Here is an 18,055-nt window from a genome sequence, read left to right as displayed (position 1 = left end):
TCTTTATTAGGCATTTTCGGCCGGTGCGACTGATACTCCGGAGCGACTTATACTCCGAAAAATATGGTAGTCACGGTGGAAATGGGGTGGAGGGCGCAAAATATTTCGGTATGATTTCACATTTTCAGGACTTCCAAATACACAAAAGCAGTTACCGATAGGTAAGAAAAGCTGGATTTACATAATATGTCCCCTTTAAATAAGGATAACAGATGTGTATCGATTCATCAGCAAAGGCCATATGAACTATTAAAGCAAAGGTTTGATTGATTATTTCAAATAGGTAAGGACTGAAAAATAGGAACATTTTAAAGTTATACAGATTGAAAAAACAGATTGAGCAATGATTCTTTGCCATGTTTCCATTCATCTATTATTCTTAGCTGGGATGTGGGGGAGAACAAGTCCATTCTGGCTGACTTTTTAATTCAAATTCTATGTGTATTGAGTGTCACATGTGTTGCGATATGTACTCAAACCCTCAAAATGTCACAGTGTGAAAACAAAATTCCTCCTTAAAATGTCTGAGGAGGGCTTCCCTGTCAGCAAACTACTTTGCAGCCGCGCACAAGATGAGCTCAAATCACGCAAGAAATCTGAGTGACAGCACTAAGACAGATGATGACTGGGAGGTGTCTGAAGCCGCAGGCTGCAGTGTATAATTATGCACAGGACTCCGGGGCAGCAGGGCCGGGAATGCTGCTGGGCCTCGGTCCACTTGGAGCTGAGCCCATAGCCGCGCTCTGTCTGCCCCACTCGAAACTCCCACTCGCAATCACCCTGGGCTGAGCTGCAAACGCTTAGAGGAAACTTTACACTAGTCGGACACCTCCCCTCACACTCTTTCTCTCTGCTAAAAGTGTCAGCCACAGATTGGGATCACACAAAGATAGGCACGCACACACACACACACACACACACAAGTGGGGGGGCTCATTAAGTCGTGTTCCTGGGCTCTCTTCCTGTTGGCCCCTCCTGATTGGTGTCTGCCTTCGTTAGCGGTGACAAACTCTGATTGATCGCACACACTCACGGACTTTGTTGTCAAGGACAAAAGTAGTGTGTAATCCACATCGGACTCACGCATACATCTGGCCAAGATGTGGGTGCGAGGTTTGTTTCACAGTAAACAAATATGAAGGCAAGAGTTTGATATGCATAAATGTAACTTACCTTCCCACCTCTTCAACAACAGGAGCGGGACAGAGAAGGAACGTATCCTCTATTCCAGCTGGTCTCTCATCTGCAGAAAAATTCAATCGTAAGTGGATTTATTTTGGCCTAATGCGCCCCAGTGAACTGTCCTACAGTACAGTGGGAAGAGAAGAACTTGAGTAAATACTGGAAGTCACATGTGATAAGGACACTTGCCCTAACAGTGGTTAACTTATTTTTACAAGTGTAAAATGTTGCATAAAATGTTTGATTGTTTTTACATTGTATGATTAAGGAATGTTATTTTTACACCGACTTGGTTAACTTTAAAGGGTATGATCAATTATTCAGTTATTCATTTTGCGAGAAAAACTATTACAACAAAAAGCCAATAATACTATACAGCAAACTGTCATTTTTCAGAGATGCTCGTCAACATTCAATGTGTCGGTCAACAGAAAGTTGCTTTTTAATACCTCCGTGTCGCACTAATTTAATGCAGCAAACAATGGTGGCTTGGAATTAACTTTCTCAATTTTTCATCATAGGAACTATGGATGGAGGAATTCATTCAGTAACTTTTTGCAAAAGATTAAGACTTTATATATTTACAGTATGATGATTAGAGATGGCCGATAATGGCTTTTTTGCCAATATCTGATATTCCGATATTGTCCAACAATTAATTACCGACTACGATATCAACCGATACCAATATATACATTCGTGGAATTAACACATTATTATGCCTAATTTTGTTGTGATGCCCCACTGGATGCATTAAACAATGTAACAAGGTTTTCCAAAATAAATCAACTCAAGTTATGGAAAAAAATGCCAACATGGCACTGCCATATTTATTATTGAAGTCACAAAGTGCATTTTTTTTTTTAACATGCCTCAAAACAGCAGCTTGGAATTTGGGACATGCTCTCCCTGAGAGAACATGAGGAGGTTGAGGTGGGCGGGGTTGGGGTTTGGGGGTGTGTGTGTGTGTGTGGTGGGGGAGGTGTATATTGTAACGTCCCGGAAGATTTAGTGCTGCAAGGGGTTCTGGGTATTTGTTCTATTGTGTTTATGTTGTGTTACGGTGCGGATGTTCTCCCGAAATGTGTTTGTCATTCTTGTTTGGTGTGGGTTCACAGTGTGGCGCATATTTGTAACAGTGTTAAAGTTGTTTTTACGGCCACCCTCAGTGTGACCTGTATGGCTGTTGACCAAGTATGCCTTGCATTCACTTGTGCGTGTGAAAAGCCGTAGATATTGTGTGATTGGGCCGGCACGCAAAGGCAGTGTCTTTAAGGTTTATTCGCGCTCTGTACTTCTCCCTACGTCCGTGTACCACTTCGTACAGCACCGTTTCTAAAAAGTCATAAATTTTACTTTTTGAAACCGATACCGATAATTTCCGATATCACATTTTAAAGCATTTATCGGCTGATAATATCGGCAGTCCGATATTATCGGACATCTCTAATGATGATTATTATTATTTTCTTGTCCCGTTGGTCTATTTTAAGTTAAAGTTAAAGTTAAAGTTAAAGTACCAATGATTGTCACACACACACTAGGTGTGGTGAAATTTGTCCTCTTTTCTTATTCTAACTAGACTGCGTGCTAATAATTTTAAATTGTATCTTTTGTTTAACAAACATGCCTATTGTGTGATCTATACCAGTTTAACGATTGTATGTAGTTAATGCAGAGCTGTTGTTTTATTTTGAATGTGGTGTTATTTGCCATGCACGTATGTGTAATGTTGTACATGTATAAATACTTTTTGAAATTACTATTGCAGCAGCTATTGGGGATTTGAATAAACAAACAAACAAGACAAGTTAAGAATGTTACATATTGCAATGCCTGTACACTAAATACAAGTTTTATGATGGTAACAATTTGACATTGGAACTGATTAGTTCAACTTCCATTTTTGAATGGAATTTTTTTTTTTTTGGTTATAACCAACAGGTTATAAAAAGCAGGTCATAAAATGTTATTTATGTCCTCCAGATCTGTTTCAGATTATGCTTTTGGCAACAATAACGATCCAACACGGTAAATCTAAATGAACAGATTGTAATATATCTGTCAAATCTCATTAGATAAGGTTTTAATTTCTCGTAAAGCACCTTATTAAATGTTTTTCTCTGGATCCAGACAAACTTCTGGATCAAGATCAAACGTCCCATCCTTTGAAGTGTAATATACTGTACCACACTGTGGCTGTGTACAGTTTGTCACCATGTTTGCCTTGAGCCAACTCACCAACAGTGTGTGTGTCATTCAGTTTGAAGCTGCAGAGAACCTGGTCAATGTTTCTGGCATGGAGAAAGCCGTTTCCTCTCACCACCACCTGAAAGCTCTCTGTAAGACAAACAAGTAGATGCACATGCGCAGCAATAGGTAAGACTTTCTTGATTTATAAAAAAAACTCAACTTTTTCAAGAGCTTCAAAGAGGGAACTTATCACCATTATCCTGAGTGCTTACAGCCATTTCCTTCCCCTGGTGCGCTCAAGCTTGTGCACGCCTCATTACGGTCTGTTTACATCTGTTTGCCTGTGCGTGCACGTGTGGAAAGGCAATAATATGCTCCAATGGTGCTAATGCTAAAAGTGCTTCTATTCCAAAATAACTCGGCGTGTGTGCCGTTGCTAGAAGGCGTGTGTGCATGGTGCGTGTGTGTCTTTGACCTTTATTTTCCCTCAGGCGCTGTTAAAGTGCCCTGACAGGGCCTTGCTAGCATATGCCGCAGTGTCTATGTGGTTGCTACTCAGCATATGTTGGCGGACGGGAAGAAAACACTTGCTTGAAAAACATGCCTGTGGGGCAGACAACGACAAGGCGCTGTCAAAGTGGGTCTGACCTTACCTATGGCATCGCGCCATGGTGTCTGCATGTGTGTGTGTTTGTGTGAGGAAACAACTTGTTTGTTTGCCTTTTCTACAGTGACGTCTGAGCATCTTGTGCGTTTGGTCTCTGCCTGTGCACCTCTAGCATCGTCCCGGCTAATAGAAGTGAACATCGGTCACACCTTTAACATTTCAAAGCTCCAGCGTGAAGATCACTGCGTAAAAACACAGCAGGGTGTGTGGGTGTATACGTGGCACTACATCCTAAAAGGTCACACCAGCTACTACACGCACAATGCCGCAAATACACACAAGTCAAGACAAGCCATTTGTGCTGAAGAGTTTTTAACAAATATATTTTTAGGGTTCAGTTAATTTGATGTTTTACAGAGTTCTTGCAACTTGACATCATTGTTTTCCTTAACTGTAGTTTAATTATGTGCATTTTTACATCACTGCATGCTCCAAAAGTATTTCAAAAAGTCACGCAATATACTTGCCACTTAAGCCTTTAGCTTTGCAGATATTGCTGTTAAAGGTTCCCTATTTTTATGCAAAGCTGCAACAATTAATCTATTAAATCGATTAATTTGACAAGATAAAAGCTTCGGTTTATATCCTGTTGCTTTGATTAATTGATAATATGCACAAATAATAAACATTGACCAAATCAGACCGCATTGAGTGCCCGTAACTTAAAAATATGCAATCAAAGTTTCGGCACAGCTCACATGAGGGTGGTGGTGTATGGGTGCAGATCTGTGTGGTGGCGACGTAGTTTTTAAATTTATTTGTATTTTTATTAATGCACACATGAAGAGTTCAGGGGGCAAAAAACGATTAACGCCATCCCGCCGATTTTGAGCTGTGATCACCACTATATAGTTTATACCAGGGATTCTTAAACTGTCTACCACTCGTGATACGCGGGGTCCATCTAGTTCAGCAGTCTGCAACCCGCGGCTCCGGAGCCGCATGCGGCTCTTTGACCGCTCTGATGCGGCTCAGCTGCATACCTGCCGACCCTCCCGGTTTTCCCAGGAGACTTACGAATTTCAGTGCCTCTCCTAGAAATCTCCCGGGGCAGGGGGCAGATAATCTCCTATTTTCACCCTGACAACTAAATTTGGGGCGTGCTTTAATAGCACTGTATTTATTGTCCTCTATAGCCAGTACAAACGAGCACTGCACTTATTGTCCCCTATAACCATCACAAACAGCGTGTCAGCCCGGTTTAAGTTGTACGAAGCTTATACTTGCACACGTAGGAGACAGCAAGGCATATTTGGTCAACAGCCACACAGCTTACACTGACGATGACCGTATAAAACAACTTTAACACTGTTACGTTACAAATATGCGCCACACTGTGAACCCACACCAAAAAAAGAATGACAAACACATTTCTGGAGAACCTCCGCACCGTAACACAACACAACAAATACCCAGAATCCCATGCAGCCCTAGCTAGCCCCCCCCCCCCCCCCCACACACACACACACACACACATCAACCCCCCTCCGTGCGTCGGTTGAGGTGGGCGGGGTTGTATTTCTTTTGTTGTGCTTATGTTGTGTTACAGTGTGGATGTTCTCCAAAAATGTGTTTGTCATTCTTTTTTGGTGTGGGTTCACAGTGTGATAAATGATAAATGGGTTATACTTGTGTAGCGCTTTTCTACCTTCAAGGTACTCAAAGTGCTTTGACAGTATTTCCACATTTACCCATTCACACACTGATGGCGGGAGCTGCCATGCAAGGCGCTAACCAGCAGCCATCAGAGGCAAAGGGTGAAGTGTCTTGCCCAAGGACACAACGGACGTGACTAGGAAGGTAGAAGGTGAGGATTGAACCCCAGTAACCAGCAACACTCCGATTGCTGGCACAGCCACTCTACCAACTTCGCCACGCCATATTTGTAATGTAACAGTGTTAAAGTTGTTTTATACGTCCACCGTCAGTGTAAACTATGTGGCTGTTGACCAAGTATGCCTTGCTGTCACTTACCTGTGCAAACAGGAGCTGCTTTCAACATGTAACCGAGCAGGTACGCTGTTTGAGCAGGCTGTAGAGGGCGCTAAAAGCTGTGCCATCACGCCCTGATTTTCGGGAGTCTCCCGGAAAAATTGTGAGGGTTGGCAAGCATGACGCCATCAAGCGCATTTAAAACTCGCAGGCCGCACTAACATTAAATTTTCATATTAAGGTGCGGGCCGGGGCGTGTGTCTGAGACCCCTGGTTAAAACATAGCACAAAGCAAAAAAAGCTTTGTATGCAGTGTTATTTCATTTTAAATTTTCAAAAGAGATTTGTGGCTCCCATTCTTTTATTTAATTTGTGAAACTTGTCAAAATGGCTCTTTGAGTGGTAAAGGTTGCCGACCCCTGATCTAGTTAAACACCAATTAATCACTTAGTTAAATATTTAAACACAGTGTTACTGTTCAAACTGTGTGTAATGTTACAGTTGCCAGAATATCAAATATACTTGTTAAATAAAACCTGCCTTGTTTTCAAAGAATATTTACGCTTACTAGGCTACAATATTTTAATGTTGATCATTATGGTGGTACTTGGAGAGCCAAGTGTTTTCTGAGGTGGTACTTGGTGAAAAAAGTTTTGTGGATTTTACTTCCATTCTCCAGAAAGTAAAATCTGATTTTCCGCAAAAGCGACTTCTCTTTGGCATTTCACTGTTCAATATTTTGTTTTACTACAGAAACCAACAAGCGCCATGCTGTCTTTCTGGCACAAACAGACAAATCACATCAGACCAATCAGTGCATCGGAATTTGATGATGTGTTCGTGTTGTCGGCGTGAGATAAACACTGACATTTACAATGTATATATTGCTATTTACAGATGAAATACACAATAAGGAATCGCCTGACCCTCATTCTTCATTTACCAAGAGGACGACTTTCTGATTGTTGAACATTGTGGACAAAAGCCTGACTTTTTATGAACAATTTGGTACACTTTATTTTTTAAATCATATCGTTTTGCATATGATTGCTTTGTATTTTAGTTACTTACTTTTTAGTAAAATAACTCTGACATAATATTGTCTGTTTATTTACATGGTATCAGTGTAGAAATATAGTAAACTACTCCTCCATACGTCATCAGTCTGATTTGTATAAACTACCCAGAACTGTGAAATGCGGTGGAAACACAAACCACACACTTCTACAGGAACTTATAGATCCAGGAACCAGACGTTCCAGGAACCAAAGGTTCTGAACTTTTGGTGGAAAGGGGCCTATTGTAAACCCTGGACTCCCCTGTCCAGAGATCAATCAAAAAAGGTGTTTTTTTGGGATGAAATTAATTAATTTCAGTGATAAAATAAGCATTCCTCTGGAAAAAAAACGGATCTGCTTTCACTATTTTTTCAGGGCCAGACTGGCACCATAAAGCATTAGTCTGTTTTGGCAAATAAACAGTATTTGGAGTTATCTGTTTTTGCTGTAGAAAATGATCAATATAACATTTTTCAACACATGTGCATTTTTCAAATTGAGACTATCATTTTGGTTGTTAGAAACAACAATCAGCAGGACGGCTGTTTCATGAAAAGCTCCACAAAAAACATTGATTTACTCAAAACAAGGAAAAGGGAGAAATCTGTTTTCCCATGAAACTCTTCAGATGTTAAAAGTGCAATTTCAATGTTGATTATGTGCATTTATTAGGAGAAAAAAAGAATAAAGGTCAAGGCAAGAAGGCAGAAGACTTATTTCAATTATTTTGAGAGAAGAGGACCTCAAATGGTCACTTTAAAAGGTCCGGGTTCAATTACATCATAAAAACAAAAACTTCCTTTCACATGGTCACTACATCGTTTCGACCCCTCCTAGCTATATGAGCCCACTCCATATACACGCGGCACTTCACAGAGGAAAGTTTTGTAAAAAAATAATAATAATAAAACAAGCAGGCTTTGCTACATATCTTAAAATAAAAGGTGGACCTCTGCCAACGATTCATCAGTCAGCAACAGATGTGGGTGCTGTTGTAAATTTGATTTACTTCTTCAGAGAATAGGCTAACCCAGCATGATGTTGCTGTTAAAATGTAACTGTAAGCTTAGCTCTGTCGCTCACATTCTCTAGTTGTGCTAGTGTTGCTAACGTTTATGTCCTACACCACTCCTTAATGTTACGTTGTTGTATGTGTAATATGACATCCATCACTAGAAACAATATTACAAAATACCAGTGTATATGTAAAAAAAATAGATTAAGGCAAAATTTGGGGTAGAACACTTCTAATTAACTACTGTGGAACCTTTGAGACTTTGGTAAACTTCTTGAAAAATAGCACAATATGTCACCTTTAAAAATCCTGCATCTCAATTAGGGATGTCCGATAATGGCTTTTTGCCGATATCCGATATTCCGATATTGTCCAACTCTTTAATTACCGATACCGATATCAACCGATACCGATATCAACCGATATATGCAGTCGTGGAATTAACACATTATTATGCCTAATTTGGACAACCATGTATGGTGAAGATAAGGTACTTTTAAAAAAAAAAATAAAAATTAGATAACTAAATTAAAAACATTTTCTTGAATAAAAAAAAAAAGTAAAACAATATAAAAACAGTTACATAGAAACTAGTAATGAATGAAAATGAGTACAATTAACTGTTAAAGGTTAGTACTATTAGTGGACCAGCAGCACGCACAATCATGTGTGCTTACAGACTGTATCCCTTGCAGACTGTATTGATATATATTGATATATAATGTAGGAACCAGAATATTGATAACAGAAAGAAATGGGGGGAGGGAGGTTTTTTGGGTTGGTGCACTAATTGTAAGTGTATCTTGTGTTTTTTTATGTTGATTTAATAAATAAAATAAAAAAAAACGATACAGATAATAAAAAAACCGATACCGATAATTTCTGATATTACATTTTAACGCATTTATCGGCCGATAATATCGGCAGGCCGATATTATCGGACATCCCTAATCTCAATGTATCTTTTTAAGATGATAAAAGAGGCTCAATGTCTTTTTGGGTATTGAAGCTGAGAGTGCTGAGGCAGCTTTACATACCCCCCACACAAACTCACACTGACATCACACGCAGCACAACAACACACTCATTTCCTGTTTGGCTCGCCCTCCTCATGACGTCTGTTTTATGTTTGACCACAACAATCAGAGGCATCATTGAACTAATTTATAACAGACCCCTGGATTGCACTAATGATTTATAACAAGACAACTTGCAGCTGACTGCATACAGGAACACAAGGTCTGATGCTGTGTGCTTTGGCTGAGAGAGACAAAGCTGATCATTGCAGTCAGGCATCGGGGGAATTTGGAAAGAATTTGTATGAAAGATAACACAATGTAGTAGGGTTGTACGGTATACCATTATTAGTATAGTACCGCGATACTAATGAATCATATTCGGTACTATACCGCCTCTAAAAAGTACCGGTCAATCAACCCCTCGCCACCCCGTCGTTGTCACGCCGTGACATTACTGGTTTACGAGCAGAGGAGCAAGTTCGGCAGTGCACAGTCACGGAGTACTTACAAGCAGACACAGTGTGTGGACAGAAAAGGGAGAATGGACACATTTTGGCTTAAAAACTAACGATAAAGGTGAAGTTATAACACTGAAACGCCCTCGGGAAGAGGTGCGTAAGACATTGCTCGCTAGCTAGCGGCTGAAGTCCATCCTCATTTTGCAGTGTTGTGGATACTTCTAAACCACTAATCCTCGCCTCCATGGCGACAAATAAAGTATGTTTCTTACAAGTATCATCCCTGCAGGACGAGGAATAGCTAAACATGCTTCACTTCACTTCAGCTCACTGGCGTCACCGCTAATGACACCGTACCTGAATGTAAACAAACGCCATTGGTGGAACTACACCTAACATCCACTGTAATGATACCAAGTACAAGAGCGTATCTAGTCGATACACTGTGGACTGGACTTTCACAATATTATGTCAGACCCACTCGACATCCATTGCTTTCGGTCTCCCCTAGAGGGGGGGGGGGGGGGGGGGGTTACCCACATATGCGGTCCTCTCCAAGGTTTCTCATAGTCATTCACAGACGTCCCACTGGGGTGAGTTTTTCCTTGCCCGTATGGAGGCTCTGTACCGAGGATGTCGTTGTGGCTTGTGCAGCCCTTTGAGACACTTGTGATTTAGGGCTATATAAATAAACATTGATTGATTGATTGATTGATTGATACTACTATGATTACATTGATATTTTTTATCGTCACAAAATCTTCGTTTTTTTCAAGTTCATATTATGTTTATAAACTCAGGAAAAACATCCCTGGACACATGAGGACTTTGAATATGACCAATGTATGATCTGTAACGATTTGGTATCGGATTGATGCCCAAATTTGTGGTATCATCCAAAACTAATGTAAAGTATCAAACAACAGAAGAATAAGTGATTATTACATTTTAAGTGTAGATAGAACATGTTAAAAGAGAAAGTAAGCAGATATTAACAGTAAATGAACGGCGTGGCGCTGTTGGGAGAGTGGCCGTGCCAGCAACCTGAGGGTTCCTGGTTCAATCCCCACCTTTTACCAACCTCAACACGTCCGTGATGGGCAGCTCCCGCCATCAGTGTGTGATTGTGTGTGTGAATGGGTGAATGTGGAAATAGTGTCAAAGCGCTTTGAGTACCTTGAAGGTAGAAAAGCGCCATACAAGTATAACCCATTTATCATTTATGAACAAGTAGATTAAGAATACATTTTCTACCGCTTGTCCTTAATAATTTTGACAAAATAATAGAATGATAAATGACACAATATGTCACTGCATATGTCAGCAGCTAAATTAGGAGCCTTTGTTTGCTTACTTACTACTAAAAGACAAATTGTCCAGTATGTTCACTGTTTTATTTAAGGACACAATTGCAATAAGAAACATATGTTTAATGTACCCTAAGATTTTTTGTTAAAATAAAGCCAATAATGCAATTTTTTGTGGTCCCCTTTATTTTGAAAAGTATCACATTTTGGTACCGGTACCAACATATTGGCATCGGGACAACACTACACTGTAGTTAGTAGCACATTGAGATTAGATTAGTTTCCCCACCCATAGTCTGTCATGTACAGTGTCAGGCTAAAAGGTTAAGGCTGTCAGAAACATGGTGGGCATTGACTGGTGGCGCCCCGCTGACTCGTACCACACATATGTTGCTGCCCGCCTCTGCGGGCCTCATGTCTGTGTCCATTTTCACCTGAATGTTTGACGAGCGTTAATGTGTGTGTGACCGTCCAAATGAGACGTGTGTGTTTTGTTGTTGTTGTTACGTTGCGAGAAAAGTGGGGTACGGCTTGTCCGAACGGCGGCTCCTCAATCACGTTAGTGCGACGGGACAGCGAAGGGCAGGGGAGGGGCCACGGAGGACGGAACGACGGGGAGGAAAGGGTCAGACGCTAATGAAAGCAGCAATCTCTGCTGTCATGTTAGATCTCAGGTTCTCCTTGTGTGTGTACGTGTGTGTGGAATCGGTGCTGTCATGTCTGATAGTGCGGCCCAATGTTCACTGTCCAGTCTGATGGCCTGTTTGCAGGCAGCTCGCTCTGGTCACTTCACATCAGTGTGAGGGACGTCTATGAGTGTGTGCGTGTACATAGGCCGGGAAATATGTGTGTGCGTAAAGAACACTGTCACATGTTGAAAAGCTTGTCTTACACACATCTAGACAATAGTATCAATGCAATAAATATAGATGATAACAGCAAGATGCTGACTAGTGCTAGACTCAAATATTAGCTTGGGTCACACTGCAACAATAACATGCATGCAGAGGACACAAACTATTGTTCCTTCAGTTGACAACAAAGACTGGAGTCGTACACGCATTACAGTGGCTGCCCCTTCATTAATTAGGCCAGAGTCGAGTATTAGTTGAAGTGGGTTTTTTAGTTCACTGACCATTTGACTGCTCATCAGTCGAATAATAAATGAGGCTGTTGGAGAATATTTGGGAACATGTCGGCTGATACATTAGGACTCTGGCAACAACCCAGAAATAATTATCACATGAGGACACTCATTATTCTCCTTCTCAATGTTTCAATTACCCACTACTTTCCTCTTCACTTAACGACATGCAGCACTGTGCAAAATATTAGGCCATTAATACATTAATTCAATTTAAGCTTTAGAGTGGTGGGTTTCCTGCAACTGCACGTTGTAGTGTACTTTGCTGTTCAGTTGTTTTGTTGTAAGTGTGTGTATTATATACAGACGTGCTACTGTTTAACAAGCATTGGACGTATAATCTAATTGTACGACTTGTACAATGACGAAGACATTCTAATATGTTAATATCAGGTTGAACGACAAATGAAAATGAACTCGTTAACTTTGCCATCACTCATAAATTGCCACGTCCGTGTGTGTTTGTTTTCTTCGTCTCTCGCTTTCAAACAGGGTACAAGAGAGTTCACTGAGTTCGCTCTCAGCACATGAGCATGTTAAAGTTAAAGTCCCAACGATAGTCACACACACACTGCGTGTGGTGAGATTATCCTCTGCATTTGACCCATCTCCATGTTCACCCCCTGGGAGGTGAGGGGAGCAGTCAGCTGCAGCGGTGGCCGCGCCCGGGAATCATTTTGGTGATTTAACCCCCAATTCCAACCCTTGCTGCTGAGTGCCAAGCAGGGAGGCAATGGGTCCCATTTTTATAGTCTTTGGTATGACTCGGCCGGGGTTTGAACTTCCAGTCTCAGGGCGGACACTCTAACCACAAGGCCGCTGAGCAATAGCAGAATTAAATGAACCCACACCCACAGTACCAATACAAAATGCTTTTTTTGTCATTTCGCTTAAAATGTACAACAAGAATAATCTTTGTCTCTGCAAGCATACAGGATGCAAGGAGAGAGAGCCTCGCGAGTGCGCTATTTGCTAGTGAGAAGCACCACAAGGTAACAAAAATCAGGAGGGAAAAAGATGATTGCAAAGCCGTATGTCGGGTGTGGAAATATTTTGGCTTCAAGCAAGTGAGGAAGTTGAACCCATGAACATGGGCGAACGAGCAAGTATGCCCAATTTGTTGGAAAGTGACATAATTTTCCAACTAGTGAAAAAACTCCCATCCATCCATCCATTTTCTACCGCTTGTCCCTTTCGGGGTCGCGGGGGGTGCTGGAGCCTATCTCCGCTGCATTCGGGCGGAAGGCGGGGTACACCCTGGACAAGTCGCCACCTCATCACAGGGCCAACACAGATAGACAGACAACATTCACACTCACATTCACACACTAGGGCCAATTTAGTGTTGCCATTCAACCTATCCCCAGGTGCATGTCTTTGGAGGTGGGAGGAAGCCGGAGTACCCGGAGGGAACCCACGCAGTCACGGGGAGAACATGCAAACTCCACACAGAAAGATCCCGAGCCCGGGATTGAACCCTGGACCTTCGTATTGTGAGGCACATGCACTAACCCCTGTGCCACCGTACTTTAAGATGTTAAATATTTATTGAAGTGCAATTTTTCCAAACAGAGATTGAAAGTAAATTCTATTTTCATCGTTTGTTTACCTATTTAAAATAAACTGGAAGTTATTGACCTTCCGGTTACAATGGTAAAAAAAAAACTAATGATAATTCAACTTTATTGCGTTTGAAAGGAATACGTGCATTGTTATTATAATTACATTAGTGCTTAATTTGATCTCAAAATAATGCTGACAATAATATCATTTATCGGCAATAATTTGTGGGACAATAAATCGTCCTGGCAAAATGTATTTTTGGCCCAGGCCAAAAAACTTTCTAAATGACCTCTGTTTAGCACCAAAGTATGACGCAGGGAAGTATTGTTTTGGTCTGATGGTATCTGTTTCCAATGTGCTTTTTTGTTTCTTTCCACTCCCATTACCCAAAAGTGAACTGTGAAATAATCGAATGATGTCCCGTGAACCAGGCAGTCTTTGTGGATTGGTGATACACATGTAACCAGCAAAAACCCATTCAAATTTGGCAAGGATCCGAAATAAAAGTGTGGCTATAAGACTGTATTTATACATATTGCAAATGCAGTCCACATGCAATATTTCAGTCAGACAAACATGCCTAAATAGTCTTTTAATATGCCAAAAAAACCAAATCCAAAGCACAGTGTTGTGAGACCTTCCTAGTTGGTCGTTCTGGTACCATGGCTGCAAATTCACTCTCCTAAGTGAGACCTAATAAGGTCACGTCGAAGCTCATCCATCTCACTGGACGTGCATAAAGCCTCCTGCACCATCTCATTTAGCCTTTTTTCCTTGACTTCCTTTAAGTGAAGTCCACAGGCCAGCCAGGCAAACATAGGAGAAGAGGCCTAAGTAGAGGTTGAAGGATCCAGACTGGCTATTTAGCATATACGATGTGGCAAACTAGGCCAGGGAGGAAGCCATGCTTAAAGATTCATGGCTAATTCCTTTGACCAACTCCCGTCCCGCCTCCTCCCCTTTTGACCCACATGCTGGGGCCAGGCGACTATGCTAATTTCCCCCAGCCGCAAATGACAATACGCTGTGTGTCACCGTGCGGCCATAAGCGATTACTCAACTTCATGTTCCACTCCAGAGGCTTGAGAATGACTGTCAGCTGACACAATCACACCTCCCCCATGCTGCTTTGGCGTCTTAACGAGGGAACCTTGCACACCGTTCAGCCCTTACCTCCTGCACACACACTGGATGGCTCAGCTGCAAGGATCTCAATGCAGGACTTCTTGATGATCTAAGAGCACATGCAGCGAGACAATTTGATGAGATAACAAGATTTATTGCATTGCTGTATGTGTGTGTGTGTGTGAATGTGTTCTACCGAGTCAATGATTCCCCTAAGGGCTTGGAAGCCCCCCCACACAGGAAACACATGTTCCATAGTATCAGCAATGGTTGCAAGCTAAAAAAGTAAAAAAATACACACACTGTGTTGTATTTGCTTTGTTTATATACCTTCAACTTCCTTCCATGCGTCTTACCTGGGTCTGGTTAAACTCTTTGACCCCTACGCAGTAAACAATGGCTCCCATGGACCTGGCCCTCTGAGCCTGTGAGGACGGAACACATAAACAAAAAATTCAGTGAAGCTAAAAGGGACTCCAGCGGTCTTGCGGTGACTTTTGCACCACCTGAAAAAGCCATCAGAATCTGAAAGCTTCACGTAAAAGAAAAAAAATTCGGCAGAAAGGCGACTTCTAATCCCATATTACCTCTCTCTGAGCCGTGTCAAATTGCCACTCGTTCAGCTCACCATCAGTCAGTGCGATGATAACACTGGCTGTCCCTGTGAAACAAGCACACCACTTTTAAAGGCCTGGTGTTGAAATATAACTTAGCAGCTGTTCATAGGCAGACGGAGTTTACCTTGCCTCTCTTGATATATCTGTGCATTAGCCTGCAAAACACAAAAAAAGGATCAGTTAGCGGAGAAGCAGGACCAACAACAATGTCAGTCGTGATGTCAATGTGTCGTGATTAGTAAACATTTTTAATTCTGTGACAACAACTAATTAGTACAGTGTTACCTCAACTTAAGAGTGCCCCAACTTAAAAGTGTTTTGAGATAAGAGCTGTCTCTCGGCTAACTGTCATGTTTTAAGTTTGAGTTACAAGCATCACCGCCACTAGTTGATGGATGTCAACTAATGTCACAGTGAACCCCGTAAGATTCGCCCAGAACATCTGGGCCCGTATTCCTAAAGATTCTAAGAATCCTCTCAGAGAGCACTTAACTTAGCCTAAAAATTCCTGGCGAGGAGTCTTAGCTTAGGAGTGATTTCAGAACATTCTTGGAGAACTCTGAGCAAGGAAGGTACAGAAACTCCTATCTTAGAGAGGAGGTGTGGTTGATCTCGTTGCTAGGTGTGAGTCATCATTTCAAAAGCTGTGATTGGTTGGTCCTAAAAGCTGGATGAAAACATACTTTTGGTAATGATTGGCAAATGACAAAGTTAAAGTTAAAGTACCAATGATTGTCACACACACTAGGTGTGTTTAATTTGTCCTCTGCATTTGACCCATCTCCTTGTTCACCCCCTGGGAGGTGAGGGGAGCAGTGGGCAGCAGCGGCGCCGGGCCCGGGAATCATTTTGGTGATTTAACCCCCAATTCCAACCCTTGATGCTGAGTGCCAAGCAGGGAGGTAATGGGTCCAATTTTTTTATAGTCTTTGGTATAACTCGGCCGGGGTTTGAACTCACAACCTACCGATCTCAGGGCGGACACTCTAACCACTAGTGATGGACCCTCAAATAGATAAACTTAATCATAGAATATAATATGAAGACTGTGCAGGTGTAAATATATTTTGACAGAAAATAAAATATCTGTTAAATCAGAGGTGTTCACACTTTTTGACTCAGGGGCCGTTTGGGCTAAAAAAAAAAAGCAGACTACATGTAAAGTAACAATATATACACACATATATATAGCCTATATATATATATATATATATGTATACATCTATATATATATATATATATATATATATATATATATATATATATATATATATATATATAGACACATATATATATATATATCTATATATGTGTCTATATATATATATATATATATATATATATATATATATGTGTATATATATAGATATATACATATTATATTAATATATACATATTTATCACATTAATATATATATACATATATACACACACACACAATGCACATTCAATATAAATATATATTTATACAGTTCTGAAATACTTGCACTTATATATACTGTATATATATATATATATATATGTGGCTTGTGCAGCCCTTTGAGACACTTGTGATTTCGGGCTGTATAAGTAAACATTGATTGATTGATTGATATGTTAAATATGTGTGTAATGTAATTAAATAAGCTTCTAAAAAAATGTATATCCAAATCATTACACTAACTTCAGTCATTTTTTTAAATGATTATTGATTACAACTATGAGTCCTGTCAGAGTGACCTGTGAACACGCTTAGATGTTTATACATCTAATCGGTGATCCCAATTCTTTAAGTCTGCATATTAATTTCATAACAAATTGAAGAGGGAAGTTTGCCTAACATGTACAAAATACAGTACAAACTGCGGTAAAGCCATATTTTCGAGGGTAATCGGTAGGGCTGTGAATCTTTGGTCACCACACGATTCGATTCGATTCCATTCTTGGAGGTAATCATTTGATTCAGAATCGAGTCTCGATTCAAAATCAATACTTTTTTAAAATAAAATTGGGTGCCAGTTCTATGATTAACTACATTCCCCCATGAAACAGAAAAACAGCTTTGATAAATTTCTATATTACTTAAAAGAAAACTAGTTTTGTTTGATAAAATTCTACCCAAACATTTACTAAAGTGGCTTGACAGGATATATTTTTTGGGGGGGAACTGCAATTCATTAAAATGTTTTTTTACACCCCAAATAATTGCAAATACACTGCCATAAGAATGCGCACGCCCACACACACACACACACACACACAGATATGCATGCAATCTTGTAATGTCTCGCGGACCACACTGAAGACTGCAGGAAGCCGCAATTGGCCCGCGGGCCGTAGTTTGGGCACCACTTTGTTAAATGAATAGTAAGCTATACTTTAAAATCATCTTACGTAATGTGTGATAACTTAGGCCCACTTGCTCAGTATTCACATCGTGATCGATATATTTATTTGCTCATATTAATTGCCATGCGGGTAATTTTGCACCTTTAGCTGTTCAACTTTCAATATTTCAAATTCAAATTCAAATTTGGTATTTACGAGGGTAAAATGGCTCAGCTTTCATCAATGTCTGTGATTACTGACCGGCTTAAAAGAAGCAGTGTTGGTTGGCTTTCATTTCGGGTGGTATTGCATTGTGGCGTTGGGTTAGAGAAATAAGTGCATCTCTATTGAGATCGACCACAAATATGATTCCTGCACGATCCAATCTGTAGTGCTTTCATTAATTCACTGTCATACAACATCAGAAAAGAGAATATCTCTCTTGCCTCTTCAATCCAACATTTTAGG

At 40.6% G+C, this 18,055-nt stretch overlaps 1 protein-coding gene and 1 long non-coding RNA gene across 2 annotated transcripts in view; one reads left to right on the top strand and one right to left on the bottom strand.

Annotated features, from left to right (window-relative positions):
- The window catches only part of antxr1d (ANTXR cell adhesion molecule 1d), a 68,657-nt gene that overhangs the window by 28,569 nt on the left and 22,033 nt on the right, over positions 1–18,055 (bottom strand). The window contains exons 5-11 of the mRNA XM_062058110.1: positions 15,405–15,435; positions 15,251–15,324; positions 15,020–15,088; positions 14,860–14,940; positions 14,712–14,772; positions 3,424–3,522; positions 1,174–1,243 (exon numbers count right to left, since the gene is read on the bottom strand). Coding sequence (XP_061914094.1) covers positions 1,174–1,243; positions 3,424–3,522; positions 14,712–14,772; positions 14,860–14,940; positions 15,020–15,088; positions 15,251–15,324; positions 15,405–15,435 — 485 coding nt within the window. The remainder of the gene's footprint in view (positions 1–1,173; positions 1,244–3,423; positions 3,523–14,711; positions 14,773–14,859; positions 14,941–15,019; positions 15,089–15,250; positions 15,325–15,404; positions 15,436–18,055) is intronic.
- LOC133657147 (uncharacterized) lies at positions 1,194–6,985 on the top strand. Its single transcript, XR_009827233.1, has 3 exons — positions 1,194–1,261; positions 3,446–3,561; positions 6,872–6,985. It is a non-coding gene; the product is annotated as an uncharacterized LOC133657147 (long non-coding RNA).

This window comes from Entelurus aequoreus, linkage group LG09 (assembly GCF_033978785.1).
Source record: "Entelurus aequoreus isolate RoL-2023_Sb linkage group LG09, RoL_Eaeq_v1.1, whole genome shotgun sequence".
Lineage (NCBI taxonomy): Eukaryota > Metazoa > Chordata > Actinopteri > Syngnathiformes > Syngnathidae > Entelurus > Entelurus aequoreus.
The sequence above is the reverse complement of the archived record's forward strand: the minus strand, read 5'-3'. Positions and strand labels throughout refer to the sequence as shown.